General features: G+C 36.5%; 1 protein-coding gene across 2 annotated transcripts in view; it reads right to left on the bottom strand.

Annotated features, from left to right (window-relative positions):
- The window catches only part of ALDH1A2 (aldehyde dehydrogenase 1 family, member A2), an 82,353-nt gene that overhangs the window by 43,368 nt on the left and 18,907 nt on the right, over positions 1–20,078 (bottom strand). Inside the window, exons 2-4 of one of the 2 annotated variants that reach the window (XM_004687746.2) lie at positions 4,749–4,853; positions 4,425–4,565; positions 1,501–1,630 (exon numbers count right to left, since the gene is read on the bottom strand). In XM_004687746.2, the coding sequence (XP_004687803.1) occupies positions 1,501–1,630; positions 4,425–4,565; positions 4,749–4,853 (376 nt within the window). The remainder of the gene's footprint in view (positions 1–1,500; positions 1,631–4,424; positions 4,566–4,748; positions 4,854–20,078) is intronic. The other variant, XM_012728807.1, reaches the window with a different exon arrangement.

The following is a 20,078-nucleotide window of genomic DNA, read 5'->3' as shown; positions in this document are numbered from 1 at the left end:
CGATGCCCCTTTCCCTGTCCTTTCCCCTTGCCTAAGTTAGTCCAGCTAGATCCACTAAACATATAACTAGCAAAAAATATTATGATGTGTGGTCTCATTAGCCTACAAGTAAGCCCATCTGTATTTAAAACTAGAACTAAGAAGAGAGCTGGCAAGTTCACATCTGCCTTCACCCTCCCTCATCTGTTTGAAGTCACAGAGCAAGAGTTCTTATTCCCCAACCCATTCTCTTAGGAGCTCTGCTATGACAGCCTGAACTCCCAGAACTCCCTCATCTTGGTGTCTCTTTAAGTAAGTACGCTTTTGGAAAAGTTAGGAAAACAAAAAATTCCTTCACATTTACAAGCATTTCTCACCCTTTTTCCTTCACAGTGATAGGATAAGCTACCGCTGGAAGACCAACTGCCTCTATTGCCAGATTGGGGACAGTTGCAGATGGTGTAGTATCAAACATTATCAGAAACTCCAATAAATCTATAGCTAATAAACCTTTATCTAGTCAGGGCCTTCTAACCAGAGGAAGTGGAAGAAAAATACAAGACATTGTTAGGCCAAATAGAGATTTATGTATCTAGTCTTCTGTTTTACCTTATTCCTAAGATATCTGTATAAATAATTTGAAAAGATTAAAGTGCCTAAAACATATTTGTTGTTCTAAGACTGAAAGAGTAGGTGGGATGGAGAACAAAAAAGCTGAGGCCTTTGATTTTAACTCATCTCCAACCTTAGAGGAGATATCAGCCTGAATGGGCTCACACATGACCCGATTTTGACAAAAGTTTTAATTATCAGGCTCTCCAATAGTGTTCACTCTCAGATTAAGACCTTTTTACCCTCTAACTTAGTTTGGTGTTTTTTTCCTACGCTTCAAGAGACCATAGCACTGACAGGCCAGGCCACATGAAGAGCACCTAACTGTAACTCTCCCAAAAGAGATACTTTTTGTGTGATTGGTTTTGTCTCCTCACCTGTATTTTGAAAAAAAGTAGAGCTGATTGTTGTTTTCACTACAGGAAATACAGAAAACATGGGAAAAACATTTCTAAAGATCAATCATTTTGTCACCACTATGAAACAGCAATTGCTAACACTTTCAAGTATTTCCTACCCAAAGAGTAGATCTTACATTTTCAGAGAGCAAGGACCAAGCCTTCATTTTCTTGGAATCCGTCTTGACTTATGCCGTATGTCCTTGCCACTCTGCCACCACCTAACACAGCATAGCGCTAAGCACACAGCAGCTGACCAGCACCTACCTGTCTGGCTGATGGGGTTCCTGTTTTAGGTGGGCCGCCCCTGCTCTTACAGGTGGACCGTGTACATGTGGAAATAGGGCGCTGTCAGAGCAGGGTCATCACCGGCCTGGTCTTTCTCCAGTCCCCACTGTTCTAAGTGTGCTCATACCTGTGTCCCAGGTGACTGCCATTTGTGTCTGGGGGTGGCATGTATTTCTGGTGGAGCCTCATGTTTCCCTTTTCACCACACTCAGATCTCACATACCTACAGGGATGGTCATCCCATGGATTTTGTCAGCCCAGCCTGCATAATACCGAAGGGTTTTGATGACTCCCTGCAAATCCACGTAAAAAGCTTGCAGGAACGGTTTGCCACCATTTAGGGATTCCATGGTCTGTAGGAAAAGAAATGAAAACTTTTTTAGTGATACACTAAATAATGTCTGGAGCAGAAGAAAAAGGGGCAGAAAGAACACTAATGAATTTGAAAGCTAGTGTGTACCTGGTCAACTCCGATTTCCCAGACAAAAAGATTTTTAGTACTACCCATTCAGTTTCTAGTAAGAACCACCATGAATATATATGTATGTGTTCTTCTGCATTGTACATTTCCAGTAACCACTATCCAAATGTATAAACACAACATTTCTTCAACTGATGATAAAGAAATGTTAAGCTTGTCAAATCAGCTTCTGTTATATTAATGATCAGAACTGCATGGGGAATTTTTGGAGTCCACACTAGTAATCTGAATCCAAAAAAAGAGAAGCAAGCCATGGGCTTTTATGCAACTGATGAGAATATAAAACCTTCTCCACAGCTGCCAAGACCCCTGCTGAGAAATGGAATATCCACAGCGCACAGCGAGTTTAGTTATTACCACCAAATAAACAAGATGCCCTCTGGGGAAGTTCATACCTTAACAACTTCAGGGCTGGGTTTTTTGTAAATAACAACCATTATCTATTAAGAGTGAAGAACTGGTCCTTTTAATAAAAATAGGGATATTAAGCAGTTTGAGATTATAAATATTACTCCTAAACTGGTTAAGTCTGTTACAAAAATAATTACAAATGAACACAATGCAATGAGAAAAGAGTATTTTGACTTCAGAAATATTAAAAGTACTACAAAATCTTAACAAATGAAACATGTTTATAATGGAAGTCCATCTCTATAAGGACATTTTATAACACATGCTTGTGTGAAAATTATTTTGAGTGCTGACATAGGGAAAATTAAAATATTATATTAATGAGCATCTCTATTCAAGGACAATGCTATTATTTACAATTAAACTCATTCACTTACTATGTGTATAAGTGGATATCCATAAGATAGGACCATTTTTAAAATACCACATTATACATCACTGTAAAATAACTCAAGTATTTGTATGTGCATAAGGGGGTCATTTCATTCCCCAGGCAGGGAGCACAGAGCCACTTTCTATATATAGCACTGTGAAGCAGACTCAATAAACCAGAATCTGGGCCATCTAAATGGTCCCTAGGAGCTGCTGATGTCATCCAAAGTCACCTTAGGATTGCCAACCCTGGGTTGATTTTCTTGGAGGCAATATTGACTTCAGTTTTCTGGTCAGGAACAGCCCTATATTCTGGCCTACCTCTGATAGCTTGGAGTTGTTTAAAAGTAGAAATCTGACTTAAGCATGAGAGAAAAGGACATGACGAGACATGTGAGAAAAAAGGATGACACTGGATCTTATGACATGAAAATACAAGTGTACTGGCCCTTCCCCATGGTGCAAAGGGTTAGGGTGCAGCTGGCCACAGCCGCTTCAGTGATTTTTAGATCCCCGCCCCAGAGTTGACCCACAATGGTGCAGCAGACCTCTCCTGTCTCGCCTGCTGCTCCCCTGTTCTGCTTCCTACTCTGTCTCTGATGAATCCTCTTACTGCCCCTGCACTTCTGGCCTGTACCCCAGCTCTGTGTGCATAAATAAATAAATCTTAAAAAAAAAATACAACTGTTGAGAGAGCTGAACGCAAACACTTACTGACCATCTATGTGCCTCCATCAACCACTGACGTGCCAGAAACTGCACAAGAATTACAAAACTCAAAAGAAATCATAATCCAGTGGAGAGACATACAGAATAAGCATCCCCAAGCTATTTCAAAGAATTCCACTTCACACAATATTGATAGGTAAGCCAGACAAATAATGTTGAGATTCAAATAACTTCGAGAAACACTGAGTAAGGTTTTTTAGAGTCTATGAACACCTTATTGGAACAGTATTCCTTGGACTACAGAGCAGAAAATGACAAACAGCTACAGTCCTAAATGGTCTCCATAAAGGATTCATTTTTCTTTCTGAAATATGAATAGATCCTGGTGGCAGGGGTGGTAGGAAGGAGGAATTGTGGTAGAAGTGAGAGAGGAGGGCACTAATGCTTTATTCTCCCAAAGTAAGGCCAGTAGTGACTCGTTTCCCCCAAGAAGAAAGCAGGATGTAGGATTCATGGCTCGATGCACTGAAAAAGGCCCTACACACTAATTGACCAAATGTACCTCACCAGGTAGAGATTCCTGGTGTACAGCACAAATGTTCTCAAATTGTTCATTTTCAACATGTTAAAAACAGGAACAACAACAACATTCTACTAGAAGAGAATTTCCTTCTGTGAAGCAAATGATTGTTTTAGGAAAAGAAAGTTGCTACTCTCTCTTTTCTCTTGGTTCTAGACAGTGACAGAATTTAAAAAAGGAAGCAGAGAAATAAGACACCTTCTATTTCACACCCTCCACTTCTGATGGGTTCTCTTTAGTCAAAGGGGGTTCACTGTGGGAGGGTAATAACCATTCCTGGTAGAATCACCTGGTATTAGCTTTCTGCAGGCAGCATGGTAATTCTCCTGTGATCTGTTTTGTTTTGTTTTGTCTCTTGAGGGTGAAGGGGGAGGCTGTGAAGTACAGGAGAAAGGTCCTTACCAGTCACAGGAACTTATGGTGCTGGTCTTCAAAATGCTGTCAGAAGAGATACTCAGCTCATCTTCTTTCCTACCTGAACCCCAAAACCAAACATCTCTCCTTTCTCATGTGTGTTACATGCACTTTCTCCTGATCTGCTTCAAATCACATTTATCAGAAAGATTGACTGATGTCAATTTCAGTGGCATGGTAAATCCAAGGTTAAAACCTAATGTTTTCTTGGGCTACTTACTGCGAGAACTGTCCTGTCTCTTTCTACCAGGTCTGCAAGTTTATCCAACAGACGTCCTCTTTCTGAAGCATCTGTCCTTCTCCACACCGATCCAAGAGAGAAAGCCAGGCGGGCTGCCTGCACTGCTTTGTCTATATCTGCCTGTTAGAGAAGAAGAGGCACAAATAAAGAGACATGACACTCCGAATAAGGGAAGAACCCACTTGTTCTCATGAAAATGATGGTGAATGAACATGAGTGATAGTATCTGAAGAGCGTAAGGTTGGTGTTTTGCTGTTTGAAGGTAGTTATTTCAGAGAGAATCTTTTTCTAAGAAGGACATACCTTGTCTGCTTCTTGAACTTCACACACCTGTTCTCCTGTGGCTGGATTATAGACAGGGAACACTTTTCCACTCTCTGAGTTCTGCCACTCATTGTTAATAAAAATCTAAGGGAGGAGATAACAGAATGGGATTGGTGAGACAGATGAGAGGAAGCCAGGTGAAGTGTATGTATGGGAGTATCACTGTATTAACACTTGTTTGACGTGTTTGCTGGTGTCTAACTAAAATATAAAATTTGAATAGTTGTAAGAGAGCTTTAAACAGTATGCATTCTAGCTCCAGCACTAATTCAGAAATTTCCTTTGTGGTATTTTTACATGATGCCATCTAAGGTTTAAATATAATTCTTACTTTAGTGAACCTGTCAACCAGTGAGAGTTAAACAAGGGTGAAAGAACAGTGTTTCTCACATACTTACAAAACATACTGTAAGTCAGTAAAGTTTATAATAAAACTAAAAATGAAAATATTTTTGTAGTTATAGAACAAAATAAAGGTCATTCTCTTCATGACAAAATTATAAGCCTTCAAACTTTTTGACAGTATTGCACTGTGATCATGTACATGCAAGAAGAGGTAACAATTAGCTCTATCCTATTAGAGATGTGTTTAAAATCTGGAATCACTATTTCTAACATGAATATAGCCTATCTCATAGAGGACAGGTAGTGATCAGTTAGTTGAATTCAAAGACCATCACCCATTTCAGGTACCCAGACCTCCAAAACCAAAATATGGAAAAAGACTTTGGTGCTATGTTTAAATTATTTTGTTGTTTTTACTATCTCTTTTTATCCCTGCTTCTATGAATTTATCATGCCACAAACTTTTTTTTTTTACCTACAAACAGTTCATCAGGTTCAGATGGTAAATGTGGTGACTATTTTTACTTGTATATCAAAGGTAAAAATACTTGATATTTATTTTTGTAGACCTAGCCTTATGACATTCAAGAACTGTGTAATGACGATTTTGTTGATAGAATGGGATGATAAATATCTCCACTGTCCTTGAAGGTTTCAGCCTCTCTGGGGAATTTCAAGTTTTGAATGATGTCAAGAGTGGCCTTCTCTGATCAGGGTTCCTTGGAGAATCAGTTTATTTTAGGACTGTAGCAAGGAAAGCAGGGGATGGTTCTGGAACACTGTCGTGCCAGAAATCAAATACATGCGCAAAACTGATGGGACATTGGAAGACACAGGCACCCGTACAAACAACCCAGTAAATACTGATCATAACAGGTTATTACCGTCAGAATGGAAAAGTCATCCAGGAGTCTCTAATGATAAAAATTTTTAAATGGATAAATAAATGAGGGATAAGGAGAACCTCTTCTTTACAAAATTCTAACTTACAGATGTGAGGGAATGAGATCACACAATCACTGTATGTCAAGCCCCACAGTAATAATTGCTTCAGGCAAAAATCATCAAGGAGTGGTACAATTAGTGAGCAAAAGTGTAATGAAAAATGGATGTTTATGCAGTCTCAAAGTATCTCCCCTCAAGATACTTATTAAATACAAAAAGAAAAATTGGAACTTTACATTGGAGAAACTTGGCAGACAGCACCTTAATCAAGTGATCAAAGTTAACATCACCAGTAATAGGACAAATTGATATCATGTGCTCCTTATATGATGCCCAAAGGATCACTCCTTCCCCCAGGATTCCTTCTATCTATTCTCACTCAAAGGTAAAACCTGAACATAATCATGAGGAACTATCACACAAATCTAAATTAAAGTCCATCCTTTAAAATAAGTGGCTTGTACTTTGTAATTTTTTCAAGTGCCAAGGTCATAAAAATTAAAGACTAAACACTTGTTCTAAAACAAAGGAACACTAATGTATATAATGTGTAAATATATTATGCATATAATATATAGAATAAACAAACATATAAACCATGGTCTGGTTCCCATTCTAGAACAGTTTTGGATTATTAGATGGAATTTGAGTAAGAACTCTCGATAATGTAGCTATACTCGTTTCCTGACTTTTTTCTGTTGATAATTATTCTCTGGTTTTAACTGTAAATATCTGGAGATGCTGGGTGAAGGGTAACTTGGAATGCTTTGAATGTTTTGTAAATCTGAAATTATTTCAAAATAAAAAAAACGAAAAGTTTAGTCAGTGCCACTCTGGCACTTACCTTTCATAATGTAAATGCCAGAAATAAGTTTGTTAAATCAAAGAATGAGGATCCAACATCTTTCTTTTCACAAAAGTTTATCCTATGTGTGTACTTGTGAAAAAAATAATCCAAGCTCTTTTTATAATATGGCCCAAATTGGCCCAATGCTGTTAAATTTCAATTTCAAAAATCATTTCAATTAAAATAGTTAACATCAGTATGAGACACTAGAAAATTCTCTTGTGTTTTGCTGAATTTCAGAATAAGTAAAGGAAGATGGAAATTTTCTACTTTGGAGCTCTCTGACAGTAGAAAAGATGTCTTTTTTTTACAAAATGTAAGTTACCGAACCACTGCTCAGTTACTTCATTTGTGAAATATACAAATAATAACATAACATTGTATAATTCTGTGATGTTCTATTCATAAGCAAAAGAAATAGATGGTCCATAAAAGGTCACGATTTTCTCGAGCTTTCCAAGAGGATAGGGTAGATTAACTCATAAGCCTTTCTTTCGAAGATTGTGAAGAGCTGTCAACTGACACTTTACGGGTTGTTGCCGGTATCAAAAAGACATAAGGGATATTGCAGGAAGTTAATTAATGTTAATTGGAATGGAATGTCTATTGGGAGAGGACATTAATCATTGTCTAACACCTTTCCACAGCACAATAAAATCTGAAACATACTGCAGAATGAAGAAAATATTAGGACATTAAAATTTCCTTTTGTTATATTGTGTTGAATATATACAAAAGAAAATAAATAACATAAAATGTTAGTGTGCATTCTATTAAAGTGCATGGTGAACACTCTATTCAGGCACTAGTAATTATTACCGCTGGAGTTGCTTGTTTGTTTCTCTCTGATCCCATCCTCTTGCCTGACCCACTTTGCCACTAAAGGTAACTATTATTGGAAGTTTAATTTACTTTCTTTAAGATATTTTTCTTGCTTTAATGAACTAATTATTGGCTGCAAGTTACTATGAGTATTTATTATGTCAATCTTATGAAGTGCATTGTTCAGATCCTTTTAATCTTTATTTACATTTTATCTATTTGTCCTTTCTACTGAGAAAGCTATCTTGAAATAAACCTCTGTAGTTATTCATATATTTTATTAAATTATTAATTTATTAGGTTATTTTATTCATGAATAAATGTGCATCTATTAGATTCTCTGAGTTTACTGCAAAAAATAAAATAAGCTGTCCTACAGCTTATTCTAGTAATCTGCCTAAGCTTTTCTTTAGTATTTTCCTGATGTCTATGTTTCCATCTTTTTACTCTCAGTTGTCTGCTATTTTAATGTATCTTTAACTAGTGTATGGCTAGATTTTTATCTTATTTAATATTAAAATCTGTGTTATAACTGGCCAAGTTAACATATTTATATTTATTGATATTATTTTGTCTTGCTTTCTTTCCTATTTACTCCTTTTTCCCCCTTCTATTTTTTTAAACAACTAATGTCCATTATTAATGTTTCAATTTATCCCTTTTGTTGATTTAAATGCTGTACACTATATTTCTGATTTTTCATTGGTTATCCAGGATCTTATTCATATTTAACAACTTGTAATCTAAAGTTTATCAGTATCTTAACACTCCTCCCTAGCAATCACAAGGCCAGAACACTAAATCTAATTCACTCTTTTCCAGGGATTTATTTGTCATAAAATTATTATTTAATACAGAAGGTATTTCTTATAATTATGAAGATTTAATTTTTTTATTCTCACGATTCCTTGTAATTTTACTTAGTAGAGACTTACTCCAATAAACCTTCCTATATTTATATGTATTATTGTATCCTCATTCTCAAGATACCCCTCAGAAAGTTAACAATTCCTAGAAGACAATTATTTTCTTACAATACTTTGAGGATATTATTCCAGTATTTTCTATCTTGCAATAATGTTTATAAGAAACCTGCCCTAAATTTCTGAGAGTCATTTCTGTGTTGCTGATTTGCTTTTCCCATCTGGTTGCTTTTAGATCTCACCTTTGGTGATCTCAAGTTTTCATCATAGTAATCTAGGTACCAATTCCATTTTCATTTTAATAGTTAAGTACTGAGCTTACAATGTCTGTGAACTTTTGTCTCTTATGAGTTCTGGAATATTCCTGATCTTAACTTTTTGAAACATATCATTCTATCCTTCCTTTCTGTGGCAAATACCAAGTGCTACACCTCTTTACTCTCACTGTCTATATTCTTTCATATTTTCCATCTTCTTTTTTTCTTTGTGCTACACAGTTGAATAATTTCTTCAGATCTATCACCTAGTATTCTTTATATGGGTCTAATATACTAATTTTAGTGCTTATTTTTTATTTATAACATATGATATATTATGTTGAGAATTTTTTTCATATACTTAACCTCATTTGGTCTACCTTTTCTGGTGAGTGTCTTAGCTTTTTTGCCTATTACTTAATTGAGGTCTTGCTTTCCTTGAGTTGAATTTAATAATTCTTTCTATATTCTTTATACAAGTTCTTTCATCAATACATGTTTTGCAAGTATATTCTCCTAATCTATGGTTTGTATTTTTATTACCTTTTTGTTTTTTACTATTTTATTTACTTATTTTTTCATTATCTTATGTCTTTTGCATATTAAGTTTTTTGTTTTTGTTTTTTTTTTTAAGATTTATATATTTATGCACACAGAACTGGGGTACAAGCCAGAGATGCAGGGGCAGTGAGAGGCTTCACCAGAGACAGAGTGGGGAGCAGAACAGGCAGATCGACCAAGTACACTGCTGAGGGAGCAGTGGGCCATATAAGAGAGCTTACTATTCCAGCACTATCTGTTGAATATCTGCTGCACCATGTGGGTCACCTCCGGGGCGGGGGTCAAAACAGCACTGAAGTGGCTGCAGCCAGCTTGCAGTGCTGCGTCCTAACCAGCTGAGCCACCAGGGAGGGCCCAAGTTTTTTCTTTTTTAAGGAAGTCCGAAGTAACAGTTTTTCACTCATGATCATACCTTCAGTGCTGCACTAAAAAATTAATTTCCAGGGCCTCCCTGGGTGGCGCAGTGCTACCAAGCTGTCAGCCACTGCAACATGAGACCCATTCCTTCCAAGGAGCTGACTTACATGAGGCAGCAGACCTCTCCTGTCTCACTCACTGCTCCCCTCAACAGTATATTTCAGTAGATCTGCCTGTTCTGCTCCCTACTCACCCCCACACCTCTGGCCTACCCCCCAGTTCTTGTATATATAAAATAAATCTTTAAAAAAATTAATTTCCAAATCCAAGGTCACCTATACTTCCCTCTATGTTATCTTCTAAAGGTTGAATAGTTTTGCATTTTACCTTTAGATCTATCATCCATTTTGAGTCAATTTTTGTGAAAGGTGTAAAGTCTGTGTCTAGATTCATTTTTTGCAAATGGAGGGCTTACTATTCCAGTACTATCTGCTGAAAAAACTATCCTGACTCTATTACTGCCTTTGCTCCTTTGTCAATTGGCTATATTTATGTGGGTTTATTTCAGGGCTCTATATTCTAGTCCACTGAGCTACTGTTCTACTCTTTGGCCAACAGCACACTAACTTGAGCGCTGTAACTTCACAGTGAGTCTTAAAATTGGGTACTTTCTCACAACTGCAACAAAAGTCCAGTAACTTAGTTTTTTCAATATTATGCTGGCTCTTCTGGGCCTTTAGTTTTTCCATGTAAACTTTAGAAGTAGTTTGTTAATATTTACAGATTAGTTCACCAGGATTTGGCTCAGATTACATTGACTCTAAGATCAATTTGTGAAGAAACACCATCATAACAATGTTGAGTCTTCCACATGATTTATCTTATCAATTTATTTAGATACCCTTTTATTTATTTTACCAAAGTTTTCCTCATAAAAAGCTTGTACATATTTTGTTAGATTTATACCTAAATATTTCTCTTTTGTTGTAGGCAGACAACTCATATTATTCTCATATCCTGCAATAATCATTTACTAGTCCCAGGATGGTTTTTCTTTGTTGTTTTTCTACAAGATTTGGGGGACCAATTCTCAGAAATTGGAGCAGGTTTTATTTCTTCTTTTTCAGTCTATATATACTTTTCATTTCCTTTTCTGATCTTATTTGCTTTTAGCAAAGTTTTGTTAAAGGACTTTTAGTAAAGTCTGAATAGGAGTGGCAAGAGGGAACATCTTGTACTGCTCCCATTCACAGAGGGGAAGCATCTAGTTTCTCACCATTAAGTACAATGTTAGCTACAGATTTTATGCAAATATTCATTAAGTTCAGGAAGTTCCCCTCTATTCCTACTTTGCTGAGTTTTTAGCATAAGTGGATGTCAAGTTTTGTCAAATATTCCTTTTGTAAATATAGATATTATTTTATAATTTTTCTTCACTAGCCTGTTATGTGACAGGTTATAATAATTGATTCTTGAATGCTGAACCAATCATACATACCTGGCATAAATCCTCCTTGATTGTGATACAGAGCACTTTTAATACATTACTGGATTTTGTTTGCTAGTATTACCTAGGATTTTTGTATTTGTGTTAATGAGAGATAAGTGGTTTATAATTTTCCTTTCCTAAAATATCTTTATTTGGTTTTGGGATTAGGGAAATGCTGCATCATAAAATGAATAGGAAGAGTTGCTCTGTTTCTGTTTTCTAGAAAAGACTGTAGTGAATGTTTAGTAGCAGTCACCACTAAAACTATTTGGATTTGATACTTTCCTTTTATGAAAAGTTATTAATTACTGATTCAATTTCTTAAGTAGTAGCTTATCCAGCCTTAGTCAATACAACTGTGTATACTCAGCACTCATCAACTATTCCTTCTCTTTGTGTTTTTTTATGGTCAACCTCCTCCTCAATTGGGTTCCAGCACATCTTTTCAAGTCAATCTTCATATGTAAACAAAATGACTTACTCGTGGGTCCAAACATCTGGAAACAAGAAGGTCGAAGGTCGTCATATACTACAGCTTGAGGCCATTTAAGGATCAAATCCTGGGTCAAAGGTAACTTTTCAAAAGAACTGAGGAGGAGCAGACAACAAGTGAGTATCTTAGGAATAGGTGACAATTTGACAGGTGTTGGGATATTTAGGTTTTTTTTTGCTTTGTTTTTAACGTCTTTGGTTTAGTGTCAGGGTAATGCTGGTCTCAAAGAATGAGTTGGGAAGTATTTTCTACCATTCAATTTTCTGTAAAGTTTGTGTAGAGTGGCATTATTTTTTCCATAAATACTTGATAAGATTTAAAAGCATCTGGGCCTGGAGATTTCTTGAGAGAAGGTCTTCTCGGTGAAAATTTTAATTTCTTTAATAAATACAGGGTTTTTCTTTTGTTAACCAACTAAAACATTTATTGATTTTATTGATCTTTAAAAAAAACAAAACCAACATATGGCTTTGCTGGTTTTCTCCATTGTTTTACCATTGTTTCTTTCATTGATTCCTGGTAGAATCTTTGCTTTCCTAATTTTCTAAAGAAATTTTGACTACTTATTTTCTAGTGTATATATTCAATACTATAAATTTTCCTTTAAACACTGCTTTCACTGCATTCCACAAATTTCTGATAAATTATAGTTTCCTTTAATTCAAAATACTTTCAATTTCTCTTAAGACTTACTCTTTTTAGAAATGTGTTGTTTATTCTCCAGATACTGTGGATTTCCAGTTATCTTTCTGCCATTCATTTCTAATTTAGCTGTATTGTGGTTTGGGAATATATTTTTTGCATGACTGCTGCTCTTTCAAATCCATTCAAGTATGTTTTATGGCCCAGTTTGTGTAGTCTGGTCTAGCATGGTGAATGCTCCATATGAACGTATATTCTGCTATTGTTGAAAGGTGTTTTATTTTACTATTTCAAGAATAGCTATTGGTATTTTCTTCTTTAAGAAAAAGAAAAAAAAGAAACAACTTTAACATGTCCTTCAGTTCCTTGGTTCATTTTCAGATCAATGGTCCTTAAATTAATCACTCACTTTAACGCATGTAAGGGTAGCTGCTCTCACTATTTGTTTGATATAATTATAATATATTACTTTAGTGCCACCTAATAAAGCAAATAAAAGAAAGCAAAAAGGTTGAAAACAAACAAAAAATTGTTTTTCTTTTTAGATGTGATTGTGTAGGATTTCTTAATTAGCCTACAAAAGATATTGATAGGCATTTATCAATGTTGCAGCATGTAAGATCAACATACTATCAAACATCATTGGAAAATAAAATTTAAGTATAAATATTTATAGACTCACAAACATTAGTTCATCCAAGATCTAGCTGCATTGTGACAATCACTCTTGAGTATTTGATTCACTTTAATAGCAGAAGTGGTAATCTTGAGTATTAACTTTTGGCAATGACTACCAACATCTTAAATTATTCAAATGTAAAAAGAATAGTTTTTAGAAGTCTAAAGAAGAGTTATGGTTGCTATAATTGCAATGTAATGACTTCATAAAATTGAGTGACTCACAAAGCTCTCACATGCTCTTCTGTAGAATTGAAAGAACAAAAATAGTGTGCATTGGAATTAAGAGGGAAGAGAATAACTAGTTATTTCACAGGGAAAGAAAATGCAAAATATTTATTAAAAGGTCTATTCTAATCAGGGAGTTATTTGTTGGGACTACTGTAATTCTGCTGCCCTGGGACTTACAATCATGTTTCAGGAGAGTTAAATAATGTAAGACACTATGATTTAGTGCTATGATGAATGGTAGAGATAAGCATTGCAGGAGTTTGCTTCAGAGAGGGAGAAACTGGTGTGGGCTGACATGTTAGGAGAGTATTTCAGGGAAACAAGAAATAATGAGGAAGTATGACCCGGGGTGGGGCATGGATAAAGTAGAAAAAGGAAACACTATCCCTAGTAAAATGATTCAGCTGGCCTGATTGTCTCTGACTTCCATTCCTCTCTGAAGATTATTTGATAGCCTGGTTTAAGTGTGACAGAGAAGAAGAAAAGCAAGTTTAGTTTCTAGCCTCTTGAGAGTCCTGGGGCCCAACGAGCAGCCCCAGTGCGAGTAGCATGGGTTCTCAGCGCTAACCTCTACCCCACACACTGACTTCAGAGGAAGCAGAGCGCCTTTCATTGAGCAGGGCCCAGGAATCACGAAGAGACACAGTCAGAGTAGACAGGAAAAACTCATCAACCTATATAGAGTCATAGAAAGAAAACAAGTGAAAAATTTTTCATAAAATGTTATAATTTAATCGCATCTAGCACTGATTAAAAGGGAGTGAAAATACTATAAATAGGAAGAAAAGACTTCAAGACATCAGGAAAATTAATGTTGAAAATACTGTAAGAAAAGGCATTACAGCAAGATCTTCAGTCAGAAAACACTGTGACAGGTGAATAAACTGGTAACTGTATACTTGTGTCATCTGAAGACTGCTAGATGCAGGCACGTATCATGTTCCTGGGCTAGGTCACTTTCGACCTTTTGCTAGTATCCCACACAATGGAGGACGATTTATTCTCTAGGGCGGAAAGCATGGTGTTCCTTGGGCAGCACAATCCTTATATTCATAATTACATGTACTTGGACCAACAGGTTCTTCAAAGTCATACAAAGAAACAAAGACAAGGAATCCCTGGCAATTCTTAGGGGCTTTTTTCTTTCTTTCTTTCTTTTTTAATCTAGTCTAAACACAGCTGTGCTAAGGAGGATATGACTCTTAATACAGAGGTTTCCATGGTCTCTTCCAATTCACACCCTTCATTTCCTCTTTCCTTCCTTTCTTACCCCCTTCTACAGTTCTTACTGCGTGCCTGCTCTCTCCCAGGCATTGTGCTTGCCAGTGTCACCTTAGGTTTCTATTTCTTTTCCAGACTGAGCAAACTATGTCTTCAGGCTAAATGCATCTGCCTATTTCTAGTCTAGAATTTCAGGAGCACAAGTGGCCTAAAGGGGTTCCTGTGCCAGTCACCCTAAAGACAAAAGCCACTACTTGCAAGTAGAACATCCAAACACATCTGAATAACTTTTTAAGAGAGAAAAATACATATCTACTATGACTGATTCACTCGTAGAAAGCAGACTTGGCTAGAACAAACTCAGTTATGTGTATCAGGAACCTACCCTATCCTACTGTCCTAAGATTTTCATATCTGAGGATGTTGTTAACATCTGTTTTAGGAAAAATAACAAGAAACAGCCAACTAGTCTGAGAGGGCTTGAGAGTCACATCGCATTGGAGTATTTGTTTCTCTGTTGAAGCAACACGGCATTCAAAGCAAATACACACCAATGTCAGTTGTGACATATTCCCAAATTAGAAGAAACTATATTTGCCATCAGTGTTGTGGTAAAAGGCAATGGGAATTGCTACTGGTAATGGTTAATGTTCATTTCTTCCTGTTCCACTTTCTATAAACAAGGTAATGCCTATACAAGCTCATTACTGTAAACTGAGCACATTTAAATTGGCAGTAAAACCAGAGTATTTACTCTAGTGCACATATAAAGTGCCTCATCCAATGTTTTGGAAATGTTTCAAGTTTTGAAACCAAGCAGCTGGCAGCTTTACAAGCCAAACCTTACACTTAAATCACTCACTCTAGAAAGTTTTTTGGTGTTCCGTGTCAGGTAGTACCACTTCGCAGACATTCATTCCCCCACCCCTTGGATTCTTTTGCAATAAATTTGCATTCACAGGGCTCTTATAACTCTTCCAGCACCACAGATTCCAATGGCTGCTGACTCAATGTATATATCCTGTGCATTTAATCTGACTTTCATTATGGCCACTTCGTAAAAACGCCACAGACTGGACAAGCGATGACACATACCAAGAATCTGGAATCCCTGCAAAGCCTCAGATTAGGTTTTTTTTCTCCTTCTTTATTAATAGTGACCATTTTGTGGCCTTGCTCTAAATCAGCAAAAGTATTTGACAGCAAATGTCCCTATCTATGGATTATATATAACCTGTCCTAAGCACTAGATGAAAAAGGGATAACCCCGGAAAAGGAAGGGCTTGCTTCCATGTAAATCATGTTACAAATTGGACAACACCCAGAGAGTTCATTGTTCACCTTCAATTGTGAAAGCCATTCCCATTTACTATCCCCCTAGAATCGATGTTAATTAAGGCAGACTGAGCCCATAAATCAGTCTGGGAGCTTTACAATGTAACTCAGCATTAAGCATATATATTTAAATTAAAGGTAACTGATTAACCACTAGAGTTTTTCCAGGAGTTGCTGAGGCCATTTCTTTATAATGAAGGCATGTCATCTTTCATTTCTGTGAAGTAAGGAAATAAAAGAAATATTATCTTCTAAATAAGTAAATTAAAGTGAGCAAGAGACTCCCAACACTGGTGGCTGGGAGTAACGGAGGAGCTGAAAAGAGAGAGGGAAGAAAAAAGGGAGGAGAGTTAATGTGAAAGGGTAGAGTGGCATCTTTTGTTCTATCTCTCTTAAAGCCATTCATTCTTCCCTTAATCATAATCATTTATTATGTACCTACTATATGTCCAGCACTGTGCCAGGCATCGGGGAATACAGAAATAAAAAAGAATCAGCACCTTCCCTGGAAATAACTATTCAGCACCACAGTGGGAAAGACCAACGTAGTCTCACCTCCAATCAAAAGTATTTACTGAATGCCTACTAACAGACTCCAGAGATCATATATTTCATTGTATAATCTTATAATCACCTGTCACTAGACAGGTGATTTGTGTGCTTCAGAGTAATCTAACCAAAGAACACCCCTGCCTGAGACAAGGACTTGGACTTAGTCAGAGAAAGCAGTGGCTATCTAAATCAGTTCCAGAAATAGCACTGTCTGACTGGCAAGCCTTTCTTCAAAAGGTGGCTAGCAGGGCACATCTACACACACACACACACACACACCCAGTACTCTATGAATACTCCAATAACACGCTGAGGGAGGACTTAGGGGAGGGACTTGTTTTAACCAGAAATGCACAGATGATACCCATTCAATAAATAATTCACTTTATTAACTCTTATAACTCACCATCCACTGAGTATTTCACCATTTTATTTAACATTTTATGACAATTATGAGATAACAGTATTATTTTCCTTTCAGGTGAATAAGCCTTAAGTTGCAAACCCAAATTTATACTGCAAATAATTTTAAGAACCAAAACTTTAACATAGGTCTCCTTGCTAAGTTAAGTGCTTTTTCATTTCTCTCAAAATTATTGGTTTCTGCACCTCTTCTCTGCTTAATTATAACTTCAAGTTAAAGATCTATGCTCAATTAGGCCAGAGACAGCAGAGAGACTATAAATGGAACATTTACTCTAAAGTCAGAACCGATAAACCAAATAAATCAGAGAAGAAAGTGAGCATGTCTTTATTCACTTAATCCTCAAAATTCTCACATAAGGTAGGTACTATCATTATCCCCATTTTATAGATGAGGAAGTTGAAGCTCAGAGATGTAACGGTGTTTGGCATGGGTAGGAAGCTGTGCACTTGGGCACTAAGCCTATACTGTCCGGCTCCCTTACCCCTCAGACTACATACAGTGACTAATGGCTGGAGTGATTCCCTTCACGCTGCATAACCTTCAGATGCCTGTTTCAAAATCAATTAATTAAACATGTTTCTTTTTCTTCCTCATGTTTGGAATCCTCTGATTCCAAACCATCCTTCTATTCTCATCACTAGCCATTCTCACCAAGTATCTAAGTCAAAATAACATCTACAGCACAATACCATTTATGTAAGTGGAAAAGAGACAACCTAACACCATATTTTCCACTAATGTTTACATCAAAATATAAATTGGAAGGGGTGTCTGTGAAGGAAACGGGAGGTTTTACCCAGACCAGTGTCTTGTGATATGCCGTAAATTGCGGAGTATAATCTAAAACATACAGACCTATGTTCCTCCCTAAGTCCCATACTAAAGCCACACTGATTTCTAAATATGTTATAAACTGTTATGAGTAAGAAACTTCAAACAGGCTGTTCTTCCCTCCCTTTTTTACCAATAGAACAATAGAAACTTAGTTATCCATCAAAACTCAGTTCAAATACAACAGCTTGGTAAAATTTTCCCAATCCCTTCAGACAAAGCAAACTGGTAGGCTTCTGACATCTGCCTACATACACACTGCCCTAAAATATTTTACCAATGTCCCTCAACAAATGGTTTGCCTCTTGAGAACAAATAGTCACTATGTCATCTTTATTTTTGTATCTTCTGTACCTAGAAAAGGTACAGTGAAAGAGTAGTTTCTCAGTAACTGTTTGACATGTATTGTCATTATTGTACTTCTTTCCAACAAAAATCAAAACAAAGTATGTGTTGATTTCCAGAGCTCAGGGCTCTTAGAATGTTAAATTTTCACTGAATATCATCTCACTGATAGTACAAGCCTCCTACTTTTTCTTCTCTGAACTGGTAACTGCTTTTCTAAACACTGGGATTCTAAACACAAAATTGAGGTTATCAGAGAGAGTGAAGGAGAGGGTGTGAAGAGTGGAGGGGTCTAAGGGACTATGGAAGAGAGTTATTGGACTTTGGTGGTGGGTGTGGTGTGCTAATATACATTTCAGGACCTATGAACATGTACTCCAAAACATATACAATATTGTAAACCAATGTTACTTAAATAAAAATGAAAAGGACAATTAGTTTCTGTCCTCACATGACTTTGGACAGACATTGTAACCATCAAGATAAAAGAGTTATTTGCTCACCTAAAAAGATTACTGCGAAACCCTTTAGAGTGAGGTGGCTCAAAGGGAACCACTTTTCTCTAGAGCACTGAATCCTAACGCTGGCATTTTCTTTCATGATCTCCAATCTGTAGGGCCAAAATGGAATTGCAGTATCTTCATTTGAACACTACCATTATGTCGTGTGGCCATTTTGCAGTTCATGATTTAGATGACTATGCCCACAGCTGACTTGTAAGGGGATAAATTTCAGTGATTTGATTTTCTTCTACAGAAGGAAGAAGTGGAATGCTGTGTTTAAATCTTGGTTTCACACTAAGAGACACTGGGCAAGTCTCCCAGGGTCCCCAGTCCTCAGTGTCTGTCTATGAGACTACTGTATTGTATTGCACTTCCGTACAAATCTGTATGGAGCTTTGACAGACGTTCGTAATTGACCATGACACCTTCCAGTTGAGCTTTTGAATAATTTTTTTCACCGTAGCACTTTAAAAAAATGATTTATTGAATGAAAGCTGTCAATTATTTTAAAAGTTACTGCCATCCTTAAACAACTTTTCCATAGTCCGTATAATCCTAGACAGTGGATAAAAAATACATGTGGCCACCAGTGGGCGCTCAATAAAAAAGTTTATCGGAAGTTTATCAAACTAGGTTTGTCTTGCTCCTACTCTAAGTGCTTATTAATGTCCTGATGATTTCAATAACACATCTATCTGTGTGTCGATAGCAGGTTTCAAACACCACTACCTCATTTTCCAACGATGTCTACTACTTGAACAGGTAACTAATGTGCTACAAATAGCAATTGAAAAAAAGTGAATTTTAGGTGGAAAAGACAACAGTTTAAAACCTATGTAAAGTCATCACCAAGAAGAACTGAGAACTTCCCAACTCCTAAGAAAACTGGTTTGGGTTTCTCACTGTGCAACTATGCAGTATGGCAAGATTATACTGTATCGCCAAGTCTTATTAAAGCATATTTTAAAATGCACTAGTGAAGGAGTATTTTTTTTCTTGGTCTAAATATAGTAGGGGCTACTTTCATTAGCAAGAGATATCAGAGTTGAAAGCGATTTTAGATAGAATCTTCACAAACGAAAATGTTATATAAATTTGTCAAAGGAAGCCCAATCACTTGGCCAGTGCCAAATGACCTGGTATTGACAAAATAAGGACTGAAAATCCTTATTTTGATTCCCACCCCAATGCCTTTCTCAATTTAACTTTTGCTGATGTTTTCTAGAAAGCAGATGTGATGGCTGGGCAGGGAATATAAGCAATTCTCACTGTATCTCTTTCACAATGCTCATAAAAATTATTCAGTGTATAGAATTTTGTTTGAGTTCCCTTTTTCTTCAGCAAACAGATGACAGTAAAATAATTTTTCATTTCCTTTCTTGAAAGCAAAATGTGTTAGGGAAACAGCGGTGATTTACATTCCTAATGGGATACTGGTTAGAAATGAGATCCTGGGACATTTTCTGCAGTCTCCCCAGGTGCAGAAGAAGGAATTCAGCCAAAGG

The sequence above is a fragment of the Condylura cristata genome, unplaced genomic scaffold, assembly GCF_000260355.1.
Source record: "Condylura cristata isolate star-nosed mole 26May11 unplaced genomic scaffold, ConCri1.0 scaffold00023, whole genome shotgun sequence".
Classification (NCBI taxonomy): Eukaryota; Metazoa; Chordata; class Mammalia; order Eulipotyphla; family Talpidae; genus Condylura; species Condylura cristata.
Note: the sequence above shows the minus strand (reverse complement) of the source record. Positions and strands in the feature narration are given on the sequence as shown.